This window comes from Lissotriton vulgaris, chromosome 12 (assembly GCF_964263255.1).
Source record: "Lissotriton vulgaris chromosome 12, aLisVul1.2, whole genome shotgun sequence".
NCBI classification, from domain to species: domain Eukaryota; kingdom Metazoa; phylum Chordata; class Amphibia; order Caudata; family Salamandridae; genus Lissotriton; species Lissotriton vulgaris.
In genome coordinates, this window is record NC_141700.1 from 180,651,101 (window position 1) to 180,672,641 (window position 21,541).

General features: G+C 46.3%; 1 protein-coding gene across 1 annotated transcript in view; it reads right to left on the reverse strand.

Annotated features, from left to right (window-relative positions):
- The window catches only part of TSHZ3 (teashirt zinc finger homeobox 3), a 140,503-nt gene extending 126,701 nt beyond the window's left edge, over window positions 1-13,802 (reverse strand). The window contains exon 1 of the mRNA XM_086947711.1: window positions 13,114-13,802. Coding sequence (XP_086803837.1) covers window positions 13,114-13,153 — 40 coding nt within the window. The 5' untranslated portion in view covers window positions 13,154-13,802. The remainder of the gene's footprint in view (window positions 1-13,113) is intronic.
- Window positions 13,803-21,541: the final 7,739 nt, after the last annotated feature.

A 21,541-nucleotide genomic window follows, 5' to 3' on the forward strand; every position in this document is an offset into this window, starting at 1 on the left:
GATAGAATAACGTTTTTAGTGTTAAACAAGAAAATATTGTGCCAGTTTCCTGCAGTTTCCTTATTACAGACTAGTTTTCTGTGACATGGACAATCTTTACAGACGTTTCTGTAGTCATAACAGTAACGCATCTTTTAATACACAGAATTATAACATTTTGGCAGACTTGTTTGCTTCAGGAATCGCAGAGCCTATGCTTGCATGTATGTTGAAACACTGCACTCTTCTTCCAGTGTTGGTTTAACATTTTAAAATAAACTGAAAACTGCTAGGGTCCCAAAGAGAGCCCTCTAATCTGCTAAATCACCGCCTCTCACACCCTGCAGCAGTCACAAGTCATTCTGATCACTCTGCAAAACCATCTCTACCAAAAGCGAAGGGGAATGTAGACTTGTGAGCCAATGTGAGGGATAAGTGCTGATACATCAGTTATTGACTCTCGCGCGAGCCGAGAAAGCGCTCAAGGCAAAACTGGGAGCACAATGACAACATCAAGTGCGCGCAATAAACTGTGACCCAGGAGAACAGTGAAGGCCTAATTGACAGCTGTCAGGCTAATTTGGGCACCGCCAACTGATTCTGGAAAATTCTGTTTTTCAGCAGGGCGACGTTCAGAGAGATTTTTCAAGTCACCGCACAGTTGTGTTCTTTTATCATCTGCATGGTCCCCGCACAGAACCAGTAAAAAGCGAACAACAGCCAGAACTAATCATTTTGCACTGTGCTCTGTTTTGTTCAGAAAAACTCAGCAGGTTTAAGTGTAAATTGTGCACCAGAGGCTGAAACTGAAAGTCCTGCAACCTCAGGTAGAGATTTTCTCCTAGGTCTACACATAGTAACCACGCCTTGGTTCACAGCAGTGCTTAATTTTTGCAGGTTGTTGCTGGTGGTGGGCACCAGCACTCAATTTTGGGGATTAGGGCTTATTTTTGATTATCAGACTGTGAGGCAGAGCATGAGAGAGAAAGACAGAACTGAGAGAAAGAAGGGGGGGGGTGATAGGAAAACAGTGGCAGAGCAAGCAGGGATGAGAATGAACTTGCATGAGTGTGATCATGACACATGAAGTTTGGGATGGTGGAAGAAGGCAGCATGAGGAAGAATGAGGATCAGGCAGCCTTGAATTCAGCAGAACAAGATCTCTGCACTGCACCAGTAGCGAGTTCCAAGAAAAAAACTGGGCCCTTTCACATACTTATTTGGACGCACTGATTCTAGACATAGTGACCTATCTGCCTTAGAAATTAGGGCTTCAAGTGCGTTAAAGGGATTATCACATTTCTCTAAGTGAGAAGGACAGATATATGTTATTCTGAGTAGGAGAGGTGCAAATCTCACCAAGTTTAGGTCACAGTGCATGAAATGAGAAAATGGCTTCATTGGACATCCTGCGTTTTTTTCTCATTGTAAGTGCACTGACCTCTTGTATCAGCCACGCCCGTCCAGTTTTACAATTTCTTTAATGCTATTCAATCATGCGCTTTAAGGCGAGTATAATTTCACACATATCCTGTTGACATTTTTTCAAATCTGGGTGTTCACGAGTCATTTTATGATTAAGAGAATTTGACTTTGAAACTAAAATATTAAAGAGTGTGTGGTATAAAATTCAACTGGAGTAGCCTCCACGACTCTGCTGCATCCACATAGATAGCAAGGTCTGGATTTTTTTAAAGGAATTTCCTGCCTACTCATGGTCTATCAGTCACTTTAATTAGTTTAAGTATTGTACAAAAATATTAAATCATTTTAAGGTATTGCATTAGTGTTGTTTCTACCTTTTTGACCAATAGAGCAGAGGACACACTTTTACGACGATCATTCACGTGCAATAGATGTGCTCCACCTTTGAAAATTAATTTTAGTACACAAACAAGTCTAAAAAAGGCAGGTGTTAAAGCCATCCAACTATTTCCATAGAAGAACAAACATTTGCCTTTCAGCAGTTCAGACTAGGAGTACCAGGGTGTACTTTAAAGCAAACACATTTGCAAACACTGCTTTCTTGGCAGGGGTAAGAGAAAACTTCCTGCAACCACACACGTGTTTGTCCTTGTTTGCCAGGCAGTGTTATGGAGTTGGCTTACTCCTGAAATAGTGAATTTGAGACGAAGGAAGACAAAAACAACAAACACTTAAATATTTTAAAGTCAGCTGGCAACTTTTAGGCCATGGGTGTCCATCTTGCCATTACATCGGCGGTTTAAAGAAACAAGCATAAGTCCACTCTCTCCGGGAATTCATTAAGCAAATTCACAAAATTGAAGAATGAGTTAAAAATTGAAAATCATCGAGTCCATCAAAATATCTGCACTTTGTTCTCCATTGCATTTGTCATGAGTACTTTATTAATGTTAATGTCTTGTTATCAGACTATTTTACCATAGGCAGACATACATTTCAGTGTGATGTGATTGATGATTAGCATATCTTTGGAATTATTCAATGGAACAAGTGCACAACTGAAGTTGTGATCACAACAGGCCTGCAACACTCTTGTGTGATCTGTATGAAGGTAGGTGACCTTCATAGCGCAGAGCCCAAATGGATTATCCATTATGAGGATTCTGCGCTTAGTGTTACTAAAATTTAATTAAAGTCAGCTCAATAAGGAAGGAAGAAGTAAACAAAATAATATTTAATATTAGCAGGAGCCTTGGCAAAAGTGAATATTTCATAGCATTGCCAATATTTCTGTTACTTCTGAGCCTGTTTCTTTAATTGCATCCAGAAACTATCTGAAGGAATCCAATGGTTCAGCTTCCTCTTGTGCAAATCAATCGGCCAAGCACTTGTGATATGATTGTTGTGAACTTCGGCCGCATACGTTTAAAGCTGAAAGGATTATCACAGTGTACATATGCTAATTGCAGAGCTAAAGCATTTCCCAGAACGGTTTTATGATAATAATGCAAATATTGTGTTTTTTAGTCCTGTCTCCTGCATGTGAACACAATAATACAGCTTCATAAAATAAAGTGAAGGTCTCAGTACAGAGGTGGAGGCATAGATCATAGTGGTAGGATCAAATAAATTGATTATGCAAACTATACCATGTTTAACATATGACTCAAGGGGTGCATAGTTTACCACTGTTTGAGATTACACATACCTATTCTCCATTATTATGCATGCCACAGTGTTTGCATAAAAGTGCCTGGTGTTCACCTACATTGTAGACTTACAACTGTTTTATTGACTGTGAACTGTAAGCAATATCTAAGTAATGCATAAGCAAGTTGTTTTTTAAGACTGTAATCTCTTTATTTTACTTACTAACCTATTTCCATTTTCACTAAACTAGACACCCAGTTCTACACAAATCTGGACAGATTGGTGCACTTTCCCACATGTTCTGCATGGCTTATGATGATCCTAGCTGGTGTAAGTAAGATGACCAGACCAGATAAGTGTGATAAAGCAAATTCTTGCATTTTGATATCTACTAAAAAAAATTATTATTGCGAGGGCAGTAAGGTAATTTCCATTGAGATTGTCTGCCCCACTATCCGACACTCTCTGCACAGGCCCAAAATTCACTGCATGTACATGTAGGTTCCACTCACACACATTCATTGCACAACAAACCAGCATTCCTCATCCTGTGACGTGTGTACATGCCTACGCATGACACTAAAACACTTCCACACACACCAAACTATAAAGCCACAGTCTCCCAAACAAGCACAACCTATATACTAGCGTGCAACTCATTCATCAAAACCTACTGGGTGCCTTGTTAGGGATACGAAGTGCAATAGAAATGTAACTACCATATAACAGATTACCACTTTGTTAATTGACCTCTAGTCTGTCAGAGTGGAATCCATGTAGAGTGAGCATTGTAGAAACAAACCATTGCGAGATTAACACTAGTGTTTGCTATAGGACTGCAAAGGTGGACCAGGGATTCCGCTGCAGCAGAACACAGAGCTCCCCTGAAACAGTGCTGCAGTATATCAGATAGTCCCAGAGAAGACCCATGCTTGGAATCTATGCTACTGATGTATCGAAGGCTTTTACCCATTCTGTATCTGTGGGGATATGCACTGATACATAGCGGCTGTTTTTTCAAATTCCTTCAAGGTGTGTTGAAAATTGATCTGATCCAGGAGCCTGCATTCTCTTTGTATAGATCTGCTCAGAGATGTGGGAAAGGAGATCAAGACATAAGAAAGGGTCCATTTCATAGCTACTTGAATTTAAACCCTCACTAGATCTGCCAGAAGCAGTCCTTTAGAGAGTGTTTACATTTTACCTGGTTTCAGAACAATCAGTCAAATCGTGGTAGCAGTTGTGTAAAAATAATACAACTTTTTAGCTATTGGCAAAATGAGCGTTCTTGTAAATTTTATCAATTGTTGAGCGGTCTCAGACTCTCTTAAGCCTGTACCGTCACCCGAGCAAGGGGGAGCGGGCTCTGATTGAGCGACAGTGTAATTATATCTGTGCATTGTGTAAGCTCCACCAATGATACGGAGACCAATAATACAACATTGGTATACACTCACGGAATGGTTACAGTTATTACATGGATAGAATGCGCAGGAACTATTGGGGGGGGGGTTGGGGACCGTGTGTAACTCTTCTTGTGATTATTATATGCGAAACAAAGATTTTTTTTTAATTGTCGAGAGGCTCTGCATTGATTTCGTGCATTTCTAAAAGGCTTCAGGTATGCTGAGAAAGACTGCAGCATTGAGAATGATACCACGTAATTTGCAATCTCTGATGTCATTGCACAGTAATGGAACTCTGCAACGTCATTCCTGTCTGCCATCAGGAAAACTGCTGAATGAATATCATTTAGGAATGGTGAGCCTCCATTGATTATTAGGAAGTTCAAAATGGGATTAGAAGCCTTTGAACAATTTACAGATGGGGTGAACTTCAAAATATGAGTTTCAAATTATGTGAGGCGTGGACCTGTGACCCAGGCTCTGCTTCCAAAAGATGGCAATAAAGTTTTGTTTCCTTTCCTACAAAGTATTTCTCCTGGATCAAAAAAATGGTCTTTCCCACCTAATCCGACATTGAAGGCAAATCGTTCACTTGTCTTTGCTTGTGTGGAATCTGAAATGTCCTTTAAACCCTCTTGCATCCCCCACCGCGGTCTAACACATTAGGTAGCTCAAAGACAAGATGGATGGGTGTTAAGACATGTCTTGCAGATATCAGTTTGCCACCTGCGGTACGCAGGTGAGATCCCAGAGAGGCCAGCTTCGCTTTTCATTATTCTGGGGCTGATAAAAAGATTGCCGTTCTTTTCAGTGATATCAACAATGTGTGCCCACTGTGCTATGACAGGGCAAGCCTGCAGCAACAAGTGCTACACAAAAGCATGATATTACTTTTCCCAAATAAACTCATTTTTATTTATAAAGAGGAAGCAGACTGATAGGGTTTACCATGTAGATGGCCCAGATTAGTGATGCTTCTCTCTCGTTTCCGGTGGAGGTTACACTACACTTGAGCCAGACAATCTGGGGCCAGACAGGAAAAGCGTTGACGCCTGTTTGTGTGCTCTGAAACCTCTCTCTCGCTTGTCTTTTTTCATTCGCTCTATTTCCCTCCTTGCTCCCCGTCTCTCTCTCGCTTCCGCTCTCACTTTCTGTCATTTTCCACTTTTCTATCTCCTGCTCCCACTCTGGTTCATTCTTTCTCTATCTAATTCTATCTCTCTCCGGCCTCTGTCTTTTTCCCTCTCTTTCCCTCTCTTGCTCTTTTTCTCTTACTCTTCTCCCATCTCTATTTCTCCCTCTCATCCTCTAGCCTCTGTATCCAAGTCTCTCTCCTCTATCATTAATTTCCTCTCTCGTCACCCCCATATCTCCTCTCTCCATTTCTCCCTGTCGCTTAACCATTTTTTTCTGACTTCATCTCTCACCTTCCTTTTCCACTCTCTCTCATTCATCGTCTCTCTTATCTCCTAGCAAGTATTTCGTTCTTCCCCTGTCTTTTCTCCCTTCTCTCTTTCTTTCACTCCAGCATTCTTTTTAAGTGTGTCTTTCTCTCTCCCTGATTTTTTTCTCTCTACATTTCTGTTTTTTTCTCATTCTCTATTACACCCCCTCTCTCTCTCTCTGTCCGTCTCACTCACACTTTCTCTCATACACACACATTCTCTCTCCCTCTCTCTCGCTCTCTCTCTACTTTCTCTGTCTCACACACACTTTCTCTCTCACACACCTTTTCATACACACACATTCTCTCTCCCTCTCTCTCTTCCTCTCGCCCTCTCTCGCCCTCTCTCTCCCTCTCTCTCTCGCTGGGAGTCCTTTGTTGTTATTGTGCTCCGGACCATCGAACGGGCCTTAATTCCTATGACATGATTATCCAGGTACCAAAGCCCATTTGTCACCTGCAGCAGAAAATTGAGTTAATGCACAACTAAAGGCAACCAGGACTGTGTAATATCAACTTGATTACATCAAACTAGCTGCAAACCTAATTCTGCGGGATGACACTGCGTGGAGCCTGTCATCTCCAATCACCAATGCTGTCAGGAATCCATCAGCTTTACAGCTAATTAGGTGAACACTAATGAAGCTGGCAAAACAACTTTTCTTTTTTTACGGCTGAACGGACCTTTCAGTTCGGAATAGGAAAGAAAATCAAGATTTCGCTCAAGGTTGCTGCTGGGGACTGTATTTCCTGAATTCCCAATCAGCAGACATCTTTCCTGCTCCCCGCCTCCCTCCCCCCTCCCTTTATCCTACACTCCTCTCGCTACAAAGCGATCAACTTGTCATCGCCGTCGTTGTGCCACGAAAGCATCCATGAACCTTCGAACTCGCAGCTGTGAGGCCAGTGGGAGACAAATCTGGGCCTGCTGCTGGTGCCCGCGCCTGTCTGCACGTGCCCATCGCTCACGCGGGGCAAATGCGCGTCTTTTAACTCCTCGGTTGTAAGTAAAGCCCGGACTGTTCCTACGACACTTCTTCACTGGTCATCAGGCCGACCCTTCCGAGAGCTCGAAGCCAAGGCCCTTCCTGCGGAACTATGGGAGTCAAATGTGGACTTGGCGCGGAGAAGTCAACACCTTTCACGTGTTTCCTTCAGGTATCCCTGGCATCATCAGGATAAATGATCCTTTAAACTGAGTTTGCCCGTGTCACCTTCCTAGTCATTAATATGGCATCCTAGCACACCACCAATTTCTCAGCGTGCAAATCTGCCTCTGCTCTGGAAACCATATGATTGTAAAACTATATGTGTGTGCATGTATATATATATATTGCAAGAAGTAACATTTGAACTATTTCTGCACTGCCCTTTAGGCCAAGACCTTCGAATAGATTCGAGCAGAGGCACTTTCTGCAGAAGAATGAGGCCAAATGTGGACTTTGCACTGAGAATAGTGCGATTTGCTTCTCTTTATGTGTCCATCACACAATCAGGACAAATGCCCCTTTTTTAAGATCCGGCGCCCCACTCTTCCCTGTCCTTTAGGCCGAGGCCTTCAGCTTGATCTGAGACAAGGGGCTTGCTGTAGAAGAACAGAGACATATGTGGACTTGCTTCTGGTGCCTGGGTGCAGAGAAACCACAAGCTTCACTTGTTTCCTGCATGTGCCCATGACGCCATCAGGATAACTTCCTGTACCCCCTCTGCACTGTCCATTGGACCTACGCCTTCAACTTGATAAGAGCCAAGGGGCTTTCTGCAGAAGAAGGAAGTCAGATGTGGACTTGGTGCAGAGAAGCCCACAGGTTGACTTGTTTCCTGCATGTGCCATTGACACCATCAGGACAAACTCTTGCTTTTAACCTTCTGCATCCTATCCATTGTCCATTAGGTCGAAGCCTTCAACTTGATATGCGCCACGGTGCTTTCAGCAGACGAAAAAGAGGAATGTGTGGTCTTGCTGCTGGTGCTGCGGTACAGAGAAGACCACAAGGTTCATTTGATACCACGAGGACAACTTCCCGTGTTTTTTTATCTACCGGTGCCCTCTCTTCACTTTCCATTGGGCCAAGGCCTACAGCTTGATGTAAGCCACACACTTTGTGTGGATAGACATATGTGGACTTGCTGCTCGTGCTGGGTTTGGAAAACCCCACAAGGTTCACTTGTTTCCTTCATGAGCCCATCACACCAACAGGAACAATGGCCTTTTTCCACTCTTCTGAAATAAGTAACCTTTCTGCTATCCTCAAGCCTCCCTCTCATCCATTAGGCCGAGCCCTTCTGTACAGCTGAGCCGAGGCGGTGCCTGTGGAGGAATGAGAGCACTCACTCTGCCAACTTCTGATTGACCATTAAGCTATTGATGAATGTGCCTGTCAGAAGGGAGACAATTAAATCAAATATGAGACAAAGTCGTTTTGACGGGTCATTTTGATCGAGCAGAGCTATTCTACCATCCCCTATTAGTCGTGAAGTCAAATTGTGTGCGTAAAAAATTCTTAACTAACCCTTCTTCCTGGCTGTTCTGTTCTGTGCCTGTGCGCGAGCAGCTCAAAGGCCTTTATTACCACTGTCTTTTTCTGCTTACTGAGGCACTGCTCTTCGCTTCAACACTATCAGCCGGCATCTGTAGCTATGGGGGGCTGGCTTGAGAAGAAACTGGGTGAGTATTGGACAGACCAGATCCTCCAAAATATGAGTGGGACTTCCATAGAGGTGGGGGGTGTAATTTAACTAACTTTACCCATGTCCTATCGCACCTTCCTAGACATAAATATGGCTTCCTAGCGTGCCACCAATATCCCAGCATGCAAATCTGCTTCTGCTATGGAAACCATATGATTGTACAAAATATATATATATATATATATATATATATATATATATATATATATACACACACACACACACACTTATGTGTGTATATTTATGTATGCATATTTTTTACTTTAAAGCTTTGTTAAGCACAGACAAGGCTATTTTATGGAAAAAATGTGGTATGTGGTCTTTGAGGATATATATTAATTCCCATGGGCAACATCGTTATTTAATCAATACTTCTTAGAGGCACAGAAAAAAGATGCGCAATAGGTCAGGTGCAACTCATACTTCATAATGCGTAGACATTTGCAAATGGAACAACTTCTATGTTACAGGGTCAAGTAACCGGGCAATGTTTCGAGGGCTTTACCCCCATGAGTCCACATTCATCATGTGTGACTATTAAAAAGAAATCTCAATTGCAAAGGCGAAACCTCCATCTTATGGAGCTTAGAGCAAAATACACTTTCTCCAGCCATGGTGTGCAGTTCATGGACACAGCCTTTCTTTTGACACATTCATCCCATAATCAAGACAGATGCAAAGGAAGCAGATATACACAGCATGGTATAACGTGAAAGCTGTTTCAGCAATACTGCCCACGCCTCTTACATGTATGTGTCACTATCTCAGTGACTAAAGTAACAACGATAGATAGATACACACAAACACACATATGCGTGTGTATAGTTACTAGTCTTTAATTCAATCGATGCTTTAATACTTGTTGGGGGGGGGGCACACATGTATATGTTAATGTATGTGGTGGTAGGTGACAATCTAACTCCATGCTTTCAACAATAAAACAGTCAGGCATTAAAATATGAAATGTGCACGGGTACATGGAAGGCAGAGCCACCATGGAAGAAGGTGGAAAAACTCCCTTAGCTATAAGTAAAATGGGGAGATAACCAGTAAGACACAAAAAAGTAAGGAATTATTTTCCGGCTGTAGAGTAATGCTTCGAGGGAGCCTGGGGCGCGCACTTTCCAGTTTTGAAATGTAAATACGAGAGACCAGGGCACATGTAAGGCCTATGTTACAGAGTCAGCTGCAACGGTGAAACTGTATTTTTTTTATTTTAAATATATTTTCTTTTTTAGCGACGCGAACGTCTGCTGCGAGAGTGCATTTCGGTTTATTTTTATTATCGTGACTTTTTAAGTCGCTGTCATCCTCTAGCTGAGAACATCCTCGAATCGCGAGGGTGTGATGGGCAACCCCGCCAACCTGAGCCTGCCCACACTCAGGGCGCACTCCAAGGACCCCGAAAGTTCCAGAGCGTGGGGGGAGGCCAGTCACGTGCGGGGTCATGTGCTCTGCCTCGCCTCAGAGAGTGATTTATTGATGTCTATCGGGAACGAATAGATCAAAGGCACCTGGGTGGCAGGCAATCCATCAGCTATCAAACCAAGGGTGGCGATAATCCATAGCCCCCTTACTCACACCCCCACCCCCATGCACCGAGGTGCTCTCAGGAAAGCACGAGGCTCAGCTCCGAGGGGTCTTAAGAGGGGACGGTACTCACTCGTTGTGAGGCTTCCATGCAGCGGGCCGTTCAAAGTCAGCATTAAAAGAACCGCGCGCCAGGATACCAGGGGTACCGGATGCTTACATCATGTACCTAATCACAACTGATAACGTGGCACACTTGATTCCTTTCAAATTTATGGACTACACCATTACACAGAAAGGGGGTGCCCAAACTGTAAAGTCAAAAACCCACCTTTTGACCCCATTCGGCCGCTCATTTTCGGGTGTGTTTCTTTAAAATGGTAAGCAGTGGAAACTGCAGAAATTAAAGAGAAGAGAAGAGAATTGTTTCTTTCTATTACTGCAAATGCCTTTTTGGCCCTTTGGACTCGGGCAAGCGAAGGCAGCACCACGTCTACCAAGGGGAATGGAAGGGGGGCGCTGGCAACTCCCGCGGCGCCTGCCTAGTCGGACCCAACTAGTGCAAAATGAACAATGGATGCATTTCCTGACATTCCCATGGTAGTAGCCCTGGGAGCAAGCTTACTTGCCCTAGGTGTTCCCAGCCCAGTCTTTGGCAACTTTGTTTTCTCTGCTCATCTAGGCTACAGAAACTAACTATCCAATCAAAATCTCTCTCTGTCCACAAAGTCTGGAAAAAACACACACACACAAGGAAATGCACCAAAAACAATAACAGTAAATCAGAGATGGAGTCTGAGGGCTGGAGTGACTGCATACCCTGCAGCAGAAACAACGGCAGAAACTCCTAGGGTGGCACGGTGCGTGATGTGCAGCGTGCTCCTGGAAGGGCGGGGGTTGCTTGTTACAGCGTGCAGTGTGAGGTAGAGTTTGTCGTTTGGGCTGTGAAAGGGGTTTCAAGTAGGGTTGGCTTCTTTAGCCACAGAGAGCAAAATTCTGTGTTGTTTAAGACCCCTCACTAAATATCCAACCAACCTCCAGGAGACGCTCATCATATGTAGATTTTCCTCATACATATTCATTGTGAATATGTTAGAGACCTAGTTCCCTGTTCAGTTGCATGACAGGACCTACACTAGTTTGTTTTCAGCTGTAGTTTTGTTGCGAACTGGAGCACACAAATGGCTGCAGGGTCCTCGCCTAGAAGGGTAACATTAGGGATAATGCTTATTTACTAAAATGCGAACTTATTTTTTGTGTCTGGCTTTTGCAGTTTTTTTCCATAAGGCTGGATATTGTGGGTTTCTTTTTGGATGTTGAGTGATAATCTTCAGGTGTAGCTTGTGGCATGGAGTGGAGAATACTCTTTTGATGCGAATCAGTGGGTTCAAATACAGGTCAAACAATGCCCTAGCTCTGTCAGACTGTCAGCATATCCACATAAAATACATTTACATACAATTAATCTACATAAAATCATATATATACATACATATATACACATGAGTGGCTAGTCACAAAAGCTGGCATGCATCGTGCTCTCCGGAATCTACGCCTGCTGTTAATGTTACTCACTGTGTATGGAAAGGGTCTTTTGTTGCACACTGAGTGTGTGTGTGTGTGTTGCACACAGTTTGAATGTGGAGGCTGCATGTTGGGGTGGGCTGACTTTTAGGCACTGGTGGTTCTCTTTGATCAATTAAGGCCTGGGGGGGGGGGGGCTTAATATGTCTGGGGTGCTTTTGTGAGGATTGTCTGTGGGAATGTGGTTCACTTTCATGTTGCAGGTGACAGGGGGGTCCCTTAGTGAAGGCAATGGATTATTTACAACTGGGGGAACATTGTCTCTCTCCGAATCATGACAGATAAAAACAGACAGGGGTCAACATATGTGTGCAATAACAGTCACACGTGAACAACAAACATGTCCTAAGTGTGAGATGGTGAAAGGGGGAGTCTGCAGTGAGGTGAATGAATGGGGTGGGGGGGGGGCTGGGTTGTAGTCGTTAGGAATGAGTTTGACTGCTTGGCCTGGATTCCAGAAAGGGGGTGCCGTATAAACTCGGGGTGACGGAAAGATTTACAGTGCGAGCTCCAAGTGATACAATGTGTGCTCTGTTGTAAAAGGAGGACTTGCAGTGAACCCTGGAGGGGTGGAGGGGGGCTTCCGTCTTTGCCTTGACTGTGGCCTGACCGCGAGAGGGCTTTTTAACGGGTTACCTCGGGGAAGGGAAAGCTTGCAGTGTGTGCCTGTACCAGGGGGAAAGAGGCCCGGGGAGAGCCCGGGGTGAGACAACGGGTGCAGTGCAAACCCGCGCAGAACAATTAATACAGCTTGTGCCCAGAGAGGACGACATTCAAGTGAGGGGCTCGGTCGAGTAAAAGACACGGGTGCAACGTAGGCCGGGTCCCCAAGTGAGACGAGGGAATGAATTTAGTAAGGGACGTGATAGGGCGAAGTGCAGTGAACACACAGAGTAACGGGGTAGGATACAGTTTGTTCCCCGGGTGAGAGGGTGAGTGCAGTGCGTACACCGATAGGAACAGATACAGCGAGGGAGGAATGCAGCGTGTCCCTTGATCTGGGCAGATCAAAGAAAGCCACCAGCGCCAGGCTGCACTTCAGTGAATGCCCTGAGTAAGAGGAACGGATGCAGTGTGATCCCCGAGGGCAGTGTGTGCCCAGTTCGGATCCAGGGAGCGCCCCAAGTGAGAGGAAGGGATACAGCCCGTGGCCCAAGTTAGAGAGAGAGGAGCTGATGCAGCCCGGGCCAAGGCAGGGAGAGGTGCAGGAACAGCTATCAGTGAGGGGGGTGGCAGTGTGCGCCCCAAGTGAGGGAAAGAGGTGCGTGGTGAATGCCAGCGAGTCCCCTGAGCGAGAGGGAGGCTTGCAGTGCTCGCTCCGGGAGGAAGGGCTGCCTGCGTGCGTGAGAGGGCGGGATGACGCGTGACTCCCGGCTGCGGGGCGGAAGGACCTTGTTTGAGTACCTGCTGCGCGCCGGGGCGCCTGCTGCTTCCTCCTCGGCATGCTGCCGGGCTGCGCTGGGGCTGCTGCCCGCCCTGGGTCCGGGGGCCACGCCGGGCCGGTTCGGTTAGTTGGCCGTCCTGGTGCCGGGGCGCCTGCCGGTCCTGCCTCCGGCTGCTTCCTGCTGGTGTCCGGGGGCTGCCGGCCGCCCTTCTTCTGCGGTCCTAGCCCCCCCGACCCCCTTCCGGGGCTCGCCTGCCCGGGGCTCTCATGCACGGAGCGGCGGCCGCCCGGCAGCCGCGGGGAAGTTTGAGAGAAACACAGCGAAAAATGGAACCGCGGCGGGAAGAAGCGTCCCGGGGAGGCTGCTGGGGCGGAGGGTGAGGGGTCAGGCGGCGGCTGCGGGGTGAGCAGGCGGGCTCCTCGCGCGCATCCAGGGGCGGGGGGCGCCCAGCTGCAGCCGGTGCTCCTCCGTCCAGGCTCTCCTCGGCGGCAACAGGCGAAGCTGCAAGGAAGAGCGAGAGCGTCACTCAGTGTGTCAGAGAGAGAGAGCCTGCCTCTCACAGGCACTGCCTGCCACTCACAGCCCTGACTGACACTGACCGCCGCTGACAGCCACTAACTGACTCACACGTGCCCGGGCGGCCAGGGTGCGCCTCTCGCGCGCGCCCACCGCCACTCGCTGCCTAGCGCGGGCGCTGGAAGGCGCTCATGGTCGCAGACAGACACACTCTTCCTCCACACACACTGACTGCCTTTCACAGCTCCTGACGGCCATGCCACTCACGTCACCTCACAGCACCTCGCACTCACTGGCGCTGCAGCCAACCGCCGTTTCTCACACCCCATGAGCCTGCCAGCCACAGGCAGCTGCTCACTGGCGATGGCTACATGACAGCACGGACTCGTTTACTCTGGCACTGCCTGCCACTCACTTTCACTCACTGGCACTCGCTGACTTACAAGAGCGCTGCCTGCCACTGAGTGCCCATCTCAGAAACTGAGAGGCACCAACTGCGTCACTCAGGAAACTCATGCCTGGATGTATGTTGACACTTGTATATGCCACTGAGTGCCCGTCACAGAAACTAAGAGGCACCAACTGCGTCACTCGGGAAACTCATGCCTGGATGTATGTTGACACTTGTATATGCCACTGAGTGCCCGTCACAGAAACTAAGAGGCACCAACTGCGTCACTCGGGAAACTCATGCCTGGATGTATGTTGACACTTGTATATGCCACTGAGTGCCCGTCACAGAAACTAAGAGGCACCAACTGCGTCACTCAGGAAACTCATGCCTGGATGTTTGCCTGCCACTCACTTTTTCTCACTGGCACTCACTGACTTACAAGAGCGCTGCCTGCCACTGAGTGCCCATCTCAGAAACTGAGAGGCACCAACTGCGTCACTCAGGAAACTCATGCCTGGATGTATGTTGACACTTGTATAGCGCTTTGTTGAATCTAGCTGCTCGCCCAGATATAGAACCGTTAGGTCCTTTTCACACCCAGTCACTGATTTTCACTAATAATGAGAGCCACTAATTGCTTTTCACAGCCACCCACTGTAGCTCACTGCTGCGTTCACTGATCTCCACTTGCAGTCACTAACTGGCTCACACAGGCATTGGGCGCCACTGGCTGTGCTTCTCAGCCCTTGACTCAGTAACTTACGCAATCACGCACTCAGCATCACACTTTGACTTTCACAGCTGTTAGGAGCTGCTCGTTTCCTCTCACAGAGGTTGTACTACTGAATTTCAACACCAGCAATATCGAGATACAAGACTATCGAGGACTGAATACCAAGAAATAAGATCTCCAAAAGTAAGTCCTCTATAGGGGGGCATAGATTTACTATTCATAACTCCAAATTTGAAGCAACTTGCAGATATATGTACCCGGTAGGTAGGTTTATTTGGAGTTAGATGTAGAAAATCTAGACTTACCTGTTGGTACATCCTTTTCAGTGTTTTGCATGTGTCCTCGGTACTCTGTCCCACCGATATTGCGAGTTCGAAATACAGGCTGTACACCCTCACCAGCACTGACAAGGACGTCTCTGATAAATCTAGCTCACAAGTTCACTAGCAGCTGCTGAATGAGGGTCACAGCCAGGCACTAATTGTCAATAACTGCCTCTCACAGCCACCGTAGCCAGTCCCTGCCGCTCACAGACACGAACTGAGTGAACCAATGGATTTCTCCTTCTCACAACCGCCAACAGCCACTAATTTAATTTTGCATCCACGACCTGCAGCTCACTCATCCTTTGGTGCTTGTTCACTGCGTCTCAAAAGCCAACTGATTCTCACAGGCAATGAAGGACACAGCGTGCCTCTTAAAACACAGGGACGGCTTACACAGGCCAGGTCTGTCTCATAAATCCCGAATGACTCCCCCAGTCACGGCAGACACACACTGCCTCTCTCCCAGTCACTGACAGGTAATAACTGCCTCCCTCAGGCACATAAAGACACTCGCTGCTCCCTGGAGACCCCTGCTGCATTTTACAAGCACCGAGAGCTATGTGGTGCCCACACAGCCACTACCATCCACTCACAGCCGCTCTCAGGTGTTGACAGCCAATGAGCACCTCTTACGGGTGAGTGGCATAGTTTCCCTCACAGACAGTCACCCGCTTTTAGGCTAACAGCCATTGGGCACCACTTACAGTCAGATTGGCACAGAGTGCAGTTCGCCTGCTGTGATTGGCTTTCACAGGTTATGGGATGCTCACCCTGGGAGAGTGGTTCCTCACAGATAGAATATAACGTATTTAATTTTACCTACACGGACAGGCACCGACTCACAATTTCACAGGCAGTATCTGACCTTTTATAACAGGCACTGACTTCCTCTCACGTTGACAAGAGCAGCATGCCTCACACATCCACCGACGCACACCTTCAGGTTTACACAAGACTCTGAATGGCAGCGATTGCTACTCCCTGGCAAAGACACAACTGCACACAAGATGCAAACTTCCTTCAAGAACAAAACGACAGGCACCGCCAGCCTTCCACACTCTGACCCACACGTGCAGCAGTGCTTCTCGCAGGTAGAGGTCCCTTGCCAAGGTGAAAAGCAGACAGACGTACAAAAAAGTTTCGCCATTAGCTCCAACATTCCACAACTTTTCTGTCAATAGATAGAAGAAAATCACGAGGTTCCACAGAGGTAAAAAAAATAAAAATTCGAAAACAATATTACAGCCGAGGAAAAGTAGTTCCAATACTCATCATTTTTTTTCTCATGGAAATCCATTGAGATTTTCTTGCAAAAATGTACACTGACAGAGACTAATCGTCACACGTGCACGCCATCTGCCTGCTTCACGCGCGTGGCCAGTAGCAGGCTCCAGCAGCCTCGCACACTTTTCTTCAGCACAGACACCAACTGCCATCTACAATGAGGGACGTTACAGTCACTGCCGTGAGTGGGCTCTTAAGGCCTCACACCTACTATCTGCCTTTCGCACAGCCTTTGACAACAACTGACTACTTCACATGCCGATGTCTTCACACACACACACACACACACACACACACACACACACACACCCACCCAAGTGGCAGCCTCACACATTCTCTGTCACTCAGTTACAACCAACCATTCCTTCATTGGAAGTCATTCTCAGAGAGGGTTGTGTGTGTTTTTTTTTTAGTGCAAAAATATCTCGGCGAGACATTATCTACCCTAATAAGTCTCTTGCAGGCACTAATCATACGAAGTTTCACGTCATGTAAAACGGTGACATTTTTGCCTCTTTTGTGCAATGTGAAGTTTGAGAATTACAAGATATTATGTTGCATAATAAAAAACTTTGCTTAGGCCTCTTCTCGGATCCAGTGCTTAATTTGTAAACAAATAAGTGCCAGGGCCCTCGTTTGGAGGCTACCTCAGTTTGCACTCCCATTGCCCTTGCCAGTGCTTCCAATGACAGTACAAACACCACGACAAACCATCAGACTCCTACAAGCATGACAATTCAGACTATTACAGGTTCCCCAAAGCTTTAAGAATGGCATGTGAGGCAGGTAGTAGTCATTTTAAATGTAGGATGAATTAATAAACAGCTGTTGTGCTCATCACTAAATTAGACAAACAGTGCCACCGTGTGGTAGACTGTTATAAGTGCTGACCATTAAGGGCTGGTGCCCAGCACCAGAAACCACCGGCTCAAATGAAACATTGCTCGAAATGGTTGTGTGATATCACATAGTAGTCCTTGCATTGGTTTTGAGCATGGGTGAGTGTGGATACATGGGTGTGTTCATAGGTGAGTGGAATGTCTCCTGTCATTTACTTTTATACATACAGCTACACTAGTAGTTAGTAATTGTCTATCCAATTTCTTTAAAGTATATTGTGTATTGCTGTCCACTTAAGTGAGTAAAATTATAACAAATGTCCCCTGCTTTTAGCCCGTTAATAATGTTAAAATGTAGTTTGCTGGGGGACCAGAAACAAATAAAAGAAACTTTATTAGGTTATTCCTAACTGTAAAGTGCATGACTTGAATACAATAGTTTGTTAAAATACAGTTTACATATATAAAAACACTATTTTATTAGTATAGTGTGCCAGGAGACTAGTTAAGGAGTGTGTGCATCGTCATTGTGTTAAGAAAGATTGCAACTGAAGTTGGATTAAGTATTTTAATGATCTGTCCTGTCTATCAATTTCTGTTGCACTTGTAATACATGTGAAAATCCACAGAAGAGTTTGAAATGGAGGGGGGTCAAGTCAGTGACTTGATTGAGAAGGAAGAGTCAAGTCGTTGATTCCTTTGAGTTTGAGGGGGTCATGTCACTGACTCAGATGAGTTGGAGAGGTTAAGTCACTAACTTGGTTGAGTTGGAGGGTGCAAGTCACTGACTCGGTGGAGGGTTCAAGTCACTGAGGTTCAAGTCACTGACTCAGTTTGAGTTGGGGGGGGGGGGCAGGGACCAAGCTGTGCTCCATCTCAGCTTGTTAAGAATGCTAATTTTATTAACGAAACTGAGAAATTCCACCCCCATGGTAGTACTTTACAGATTTAATTGGCGTTACTAGGTGGGACTACCCATAAAACTTTATGAAGTTTTGTATATATTTACCAGCAATTCACGGGTCATTTCTGGTCCAAGAATCTGTTCCTATCAAAGACAAAGATTAATGTACTTCCAAAGTGGCACTTGGGAGAGAATAGGGAGCAATATATTGGAACGGGGTTCTACATAAAGGGAAACAATGTGCCTGCTGACAAACAAAAAAGAAGCTAAATAAGATGCATATTTACGTTGAAATTCTTTATGTGGAATTGTGCACATGGTTACAAAGCTGTATACTTGATTACTATGCATGCACATCAATCTACAGCTTTTGTAAATGTACTTATCTACTTCTGGAATTCTTTGAGAATTTGAAAGAAATTTGAATTTTACTCCGAATATTCACACAGCCTTCATAACATGGTCTGTCTCCCTCAAGCACAAGTTCAGACTCAGTGACATGCACACACCCTCCACCACATGCACACAGCCTGTCATACATGAAGCTTCTCTAACACATACTACACCTGCACAGCCTATGCCTCACACTCAGCCTCTGTGACACACCTACACGCTTCATCATACCCATGCAATCCTCATCACACACTCACACTTTCTGGGCACACAACCACCACTCAATAACTTTCAAAGACAACATTTTTTTTAACAGACATGCACACACAACTGCCTTGTGTACCGCTGCACTGGATAGCAGCAGCATTTGGCACTCACAACACCAAGGAACCTCACAGAAGTGTGGATACAGCACAACATTAAAATAGGTTATTATTTTATGATAGAGATTGTAATTATTGTTAGTACTAGTAGTTGTAGTGGTAGTAGCAGTAGTGCCCTTATTATTATTCACACCTATACTTTGCATAGAGAGCCTTTCCTGATAATGCAGCTTTCCTCGTGCTGCTTTCAAACACGCTCAGACCTGGGTTGTTTGTTGGGCTGCTGGTCGGTCTTTGGTCCTCTCTGGTTTGGTCTCCCTCTGTGCGTCAACCACACTCAGATGGTCCCAGACTTTGGCTTTACATTGTGGAGTCTACCCGCCCTTGGTACTCTTGCGTGAAGCTCTGTCAGGCCTAGGGCTCCCTGGGGCTGGCGTGAGCTCTAAGGGTTGAGTCGTGCCCGTGCTGGAGGTCGTGCAGTTCTGGGTTCTCACGCCTGATTGTCTGTCTCTGACAGTGTGTAAGACTGTGCTGCTCTCAAACTGTAATCCTTTGGGCATGAGAAGCTATGCAGTTTGTACAGGGACTCTCAGGGGTATCCTGGGGCCCTCTATGCACCTGGTTCTCCAGGCACTGAGCTGGCTTAGAAATGCACAGGCTCTGTCAGCTCTCATGCTTAGCAAACGTATCCATAGGAGCGCGCACCCAGAATATTGAACCCACAATATCTGTGGGACAGAATGTCAGGGACAAAATAATTGAAAAAAAAGTAATGACAGAAAAGTATCTATGCATTACATAAATATATATTCAAGGTAGTGGAAGTGGAGTTAGGAATGGTAAATCTATACTTCTGCCTATGCACGAACAATTTGATTTCTGTCCCTGTGTATTCGCGCACTACAATATTGTTGTTATCGATATTCAGTAGTACAACCGTTCTCAAGGCTTAAGATTCCTGCTCCCTCACGCCATTATCTCGTTTTGACACTTTCTTAGTTTATCCTCTACGCCCTACCAAACTTGGGGGCTATTAGATTAGCGCTACAGTTTGTGAGTCATCAATCTTGGCGCTGCGGGCTCTTACAAGGTTGTCTCACTCACCAAATGCCACAGGTTGTAGCGCTTAGACGCACTTTTATATGGAACAGGCTCAGACTCCATCCAATGTTGATATTCTTACACCAGGTCCTTTCATAGCGCCTTGGTTTTCATTGTCGGGTGATGTCAGAGTCTGACACTCCAGTGGTGGGCCTCTCCTGGCTGGGTGCTGGCCTCTGTGTGGGTCTGGCGCGGGATCGCAGCTCAGAGGCCTGTGAATGAATCTCTCAGGCCCGGACACTGCTGGGTTTCGAGCTCTAATAAAGACCCGTTCGTGTGCCAAGGCTCGAGCTCTCCACGATTTTGCTACTTCCAAAACCAGAACTCTGACAGGGTTTTAAGCTCTAAAGCGCGGGAATATGCCTGGTTAAAGTGCTCTAAAAAATGGGGATTTTATCAGGCTATGCTACCGTGCATCCTGGCCTGCCACGGGCTCCGGCTCTCCGAGGCGAAGCGGCAGCGCCTCGATTTTGAAAGGGCAGCAAATTAAATCTGACCCACTGGACTGTGGGGTCAGCTGGGCACGTGCATGACTGGCCGCGCTGCCTCTAGCAGCTGAATGTATCTATGGAGCTGTGAGGGCAAGCAGACGTCCCATGGCAGTGTCAGATAAGTAGCTTCTAACCGCTTCCCGCAAGACTGCCGCTGTTCAGACACTACAGCGAAAGCACACTACCTATAAAAACATACACTTGGGACCCTAAGAGGAATGCACAACCTCCGAATCACCAGCACCTGCAATCACCGCACCGGAGAGGTCATCAGAGGCAAACAAACATACAGTGCGCATCTCGCAGGCATAAACAGGCTTCAGTAACTCCACAGTAGTGTCTGTGATGGGCAGGCAGACAGCCCCAATATTATAGACATATGATACGCGCAACCAGCACTGGCTGCATCTGAGAGACTACGACAGTTGACTCGAACACCAACATTTCCTACAGGCAGGACAGCATCTAACTTCCGCTCAGGAGCAGACACACAGCTAGACACCCAGCAATCACCTGGAACTACGCACGCGCTGCACAGTGAAGACAGACACAAAGAGGACGCACGCATTCGCAAACACACTGCTTCCTCACCAAATAGTTCAATATATCCAAACAAACAAATGTTTCTGTGAGAAATACACATATTCTCAAGCAAAAAACCCTTTTCGGAACTTTAATTTGTGTGTTTTCTAAAGAATTTCGTGGCAACTAGGCCGCTGCGTATATTGTGAATGAAATAACACACACGCACCTGCCAACTGGATTTAATGATATGTATCAAGCTCGGCTAGTGACTTATGCTAACGCCGCCAGACTGGCACCCCAAGCGGGCACACGAGCGCCATTTTAGGGATACTAACAGAACATTTAACTGAGCCCCCTGCGTACACACTCTGTCGGACACAAACATACTGCTTTCGAGTAACACCTTCTCGCGTGTACAGCCTGTGAGAAACATACTCGCTACACAGCAGCCAGTTCGAATTGCGCACACCCACTGACCTGCGCGCAACCTTTGACCGACAAACACCCTCTGAGTGACTGACTCGCTTTGACTGGATTCTGCCCTGTGGTTGGTATACACCCTCTGCACCACTCGTAACTGCCAGGAGCATCTCTCGACTGGCACACTCACTGACTTAC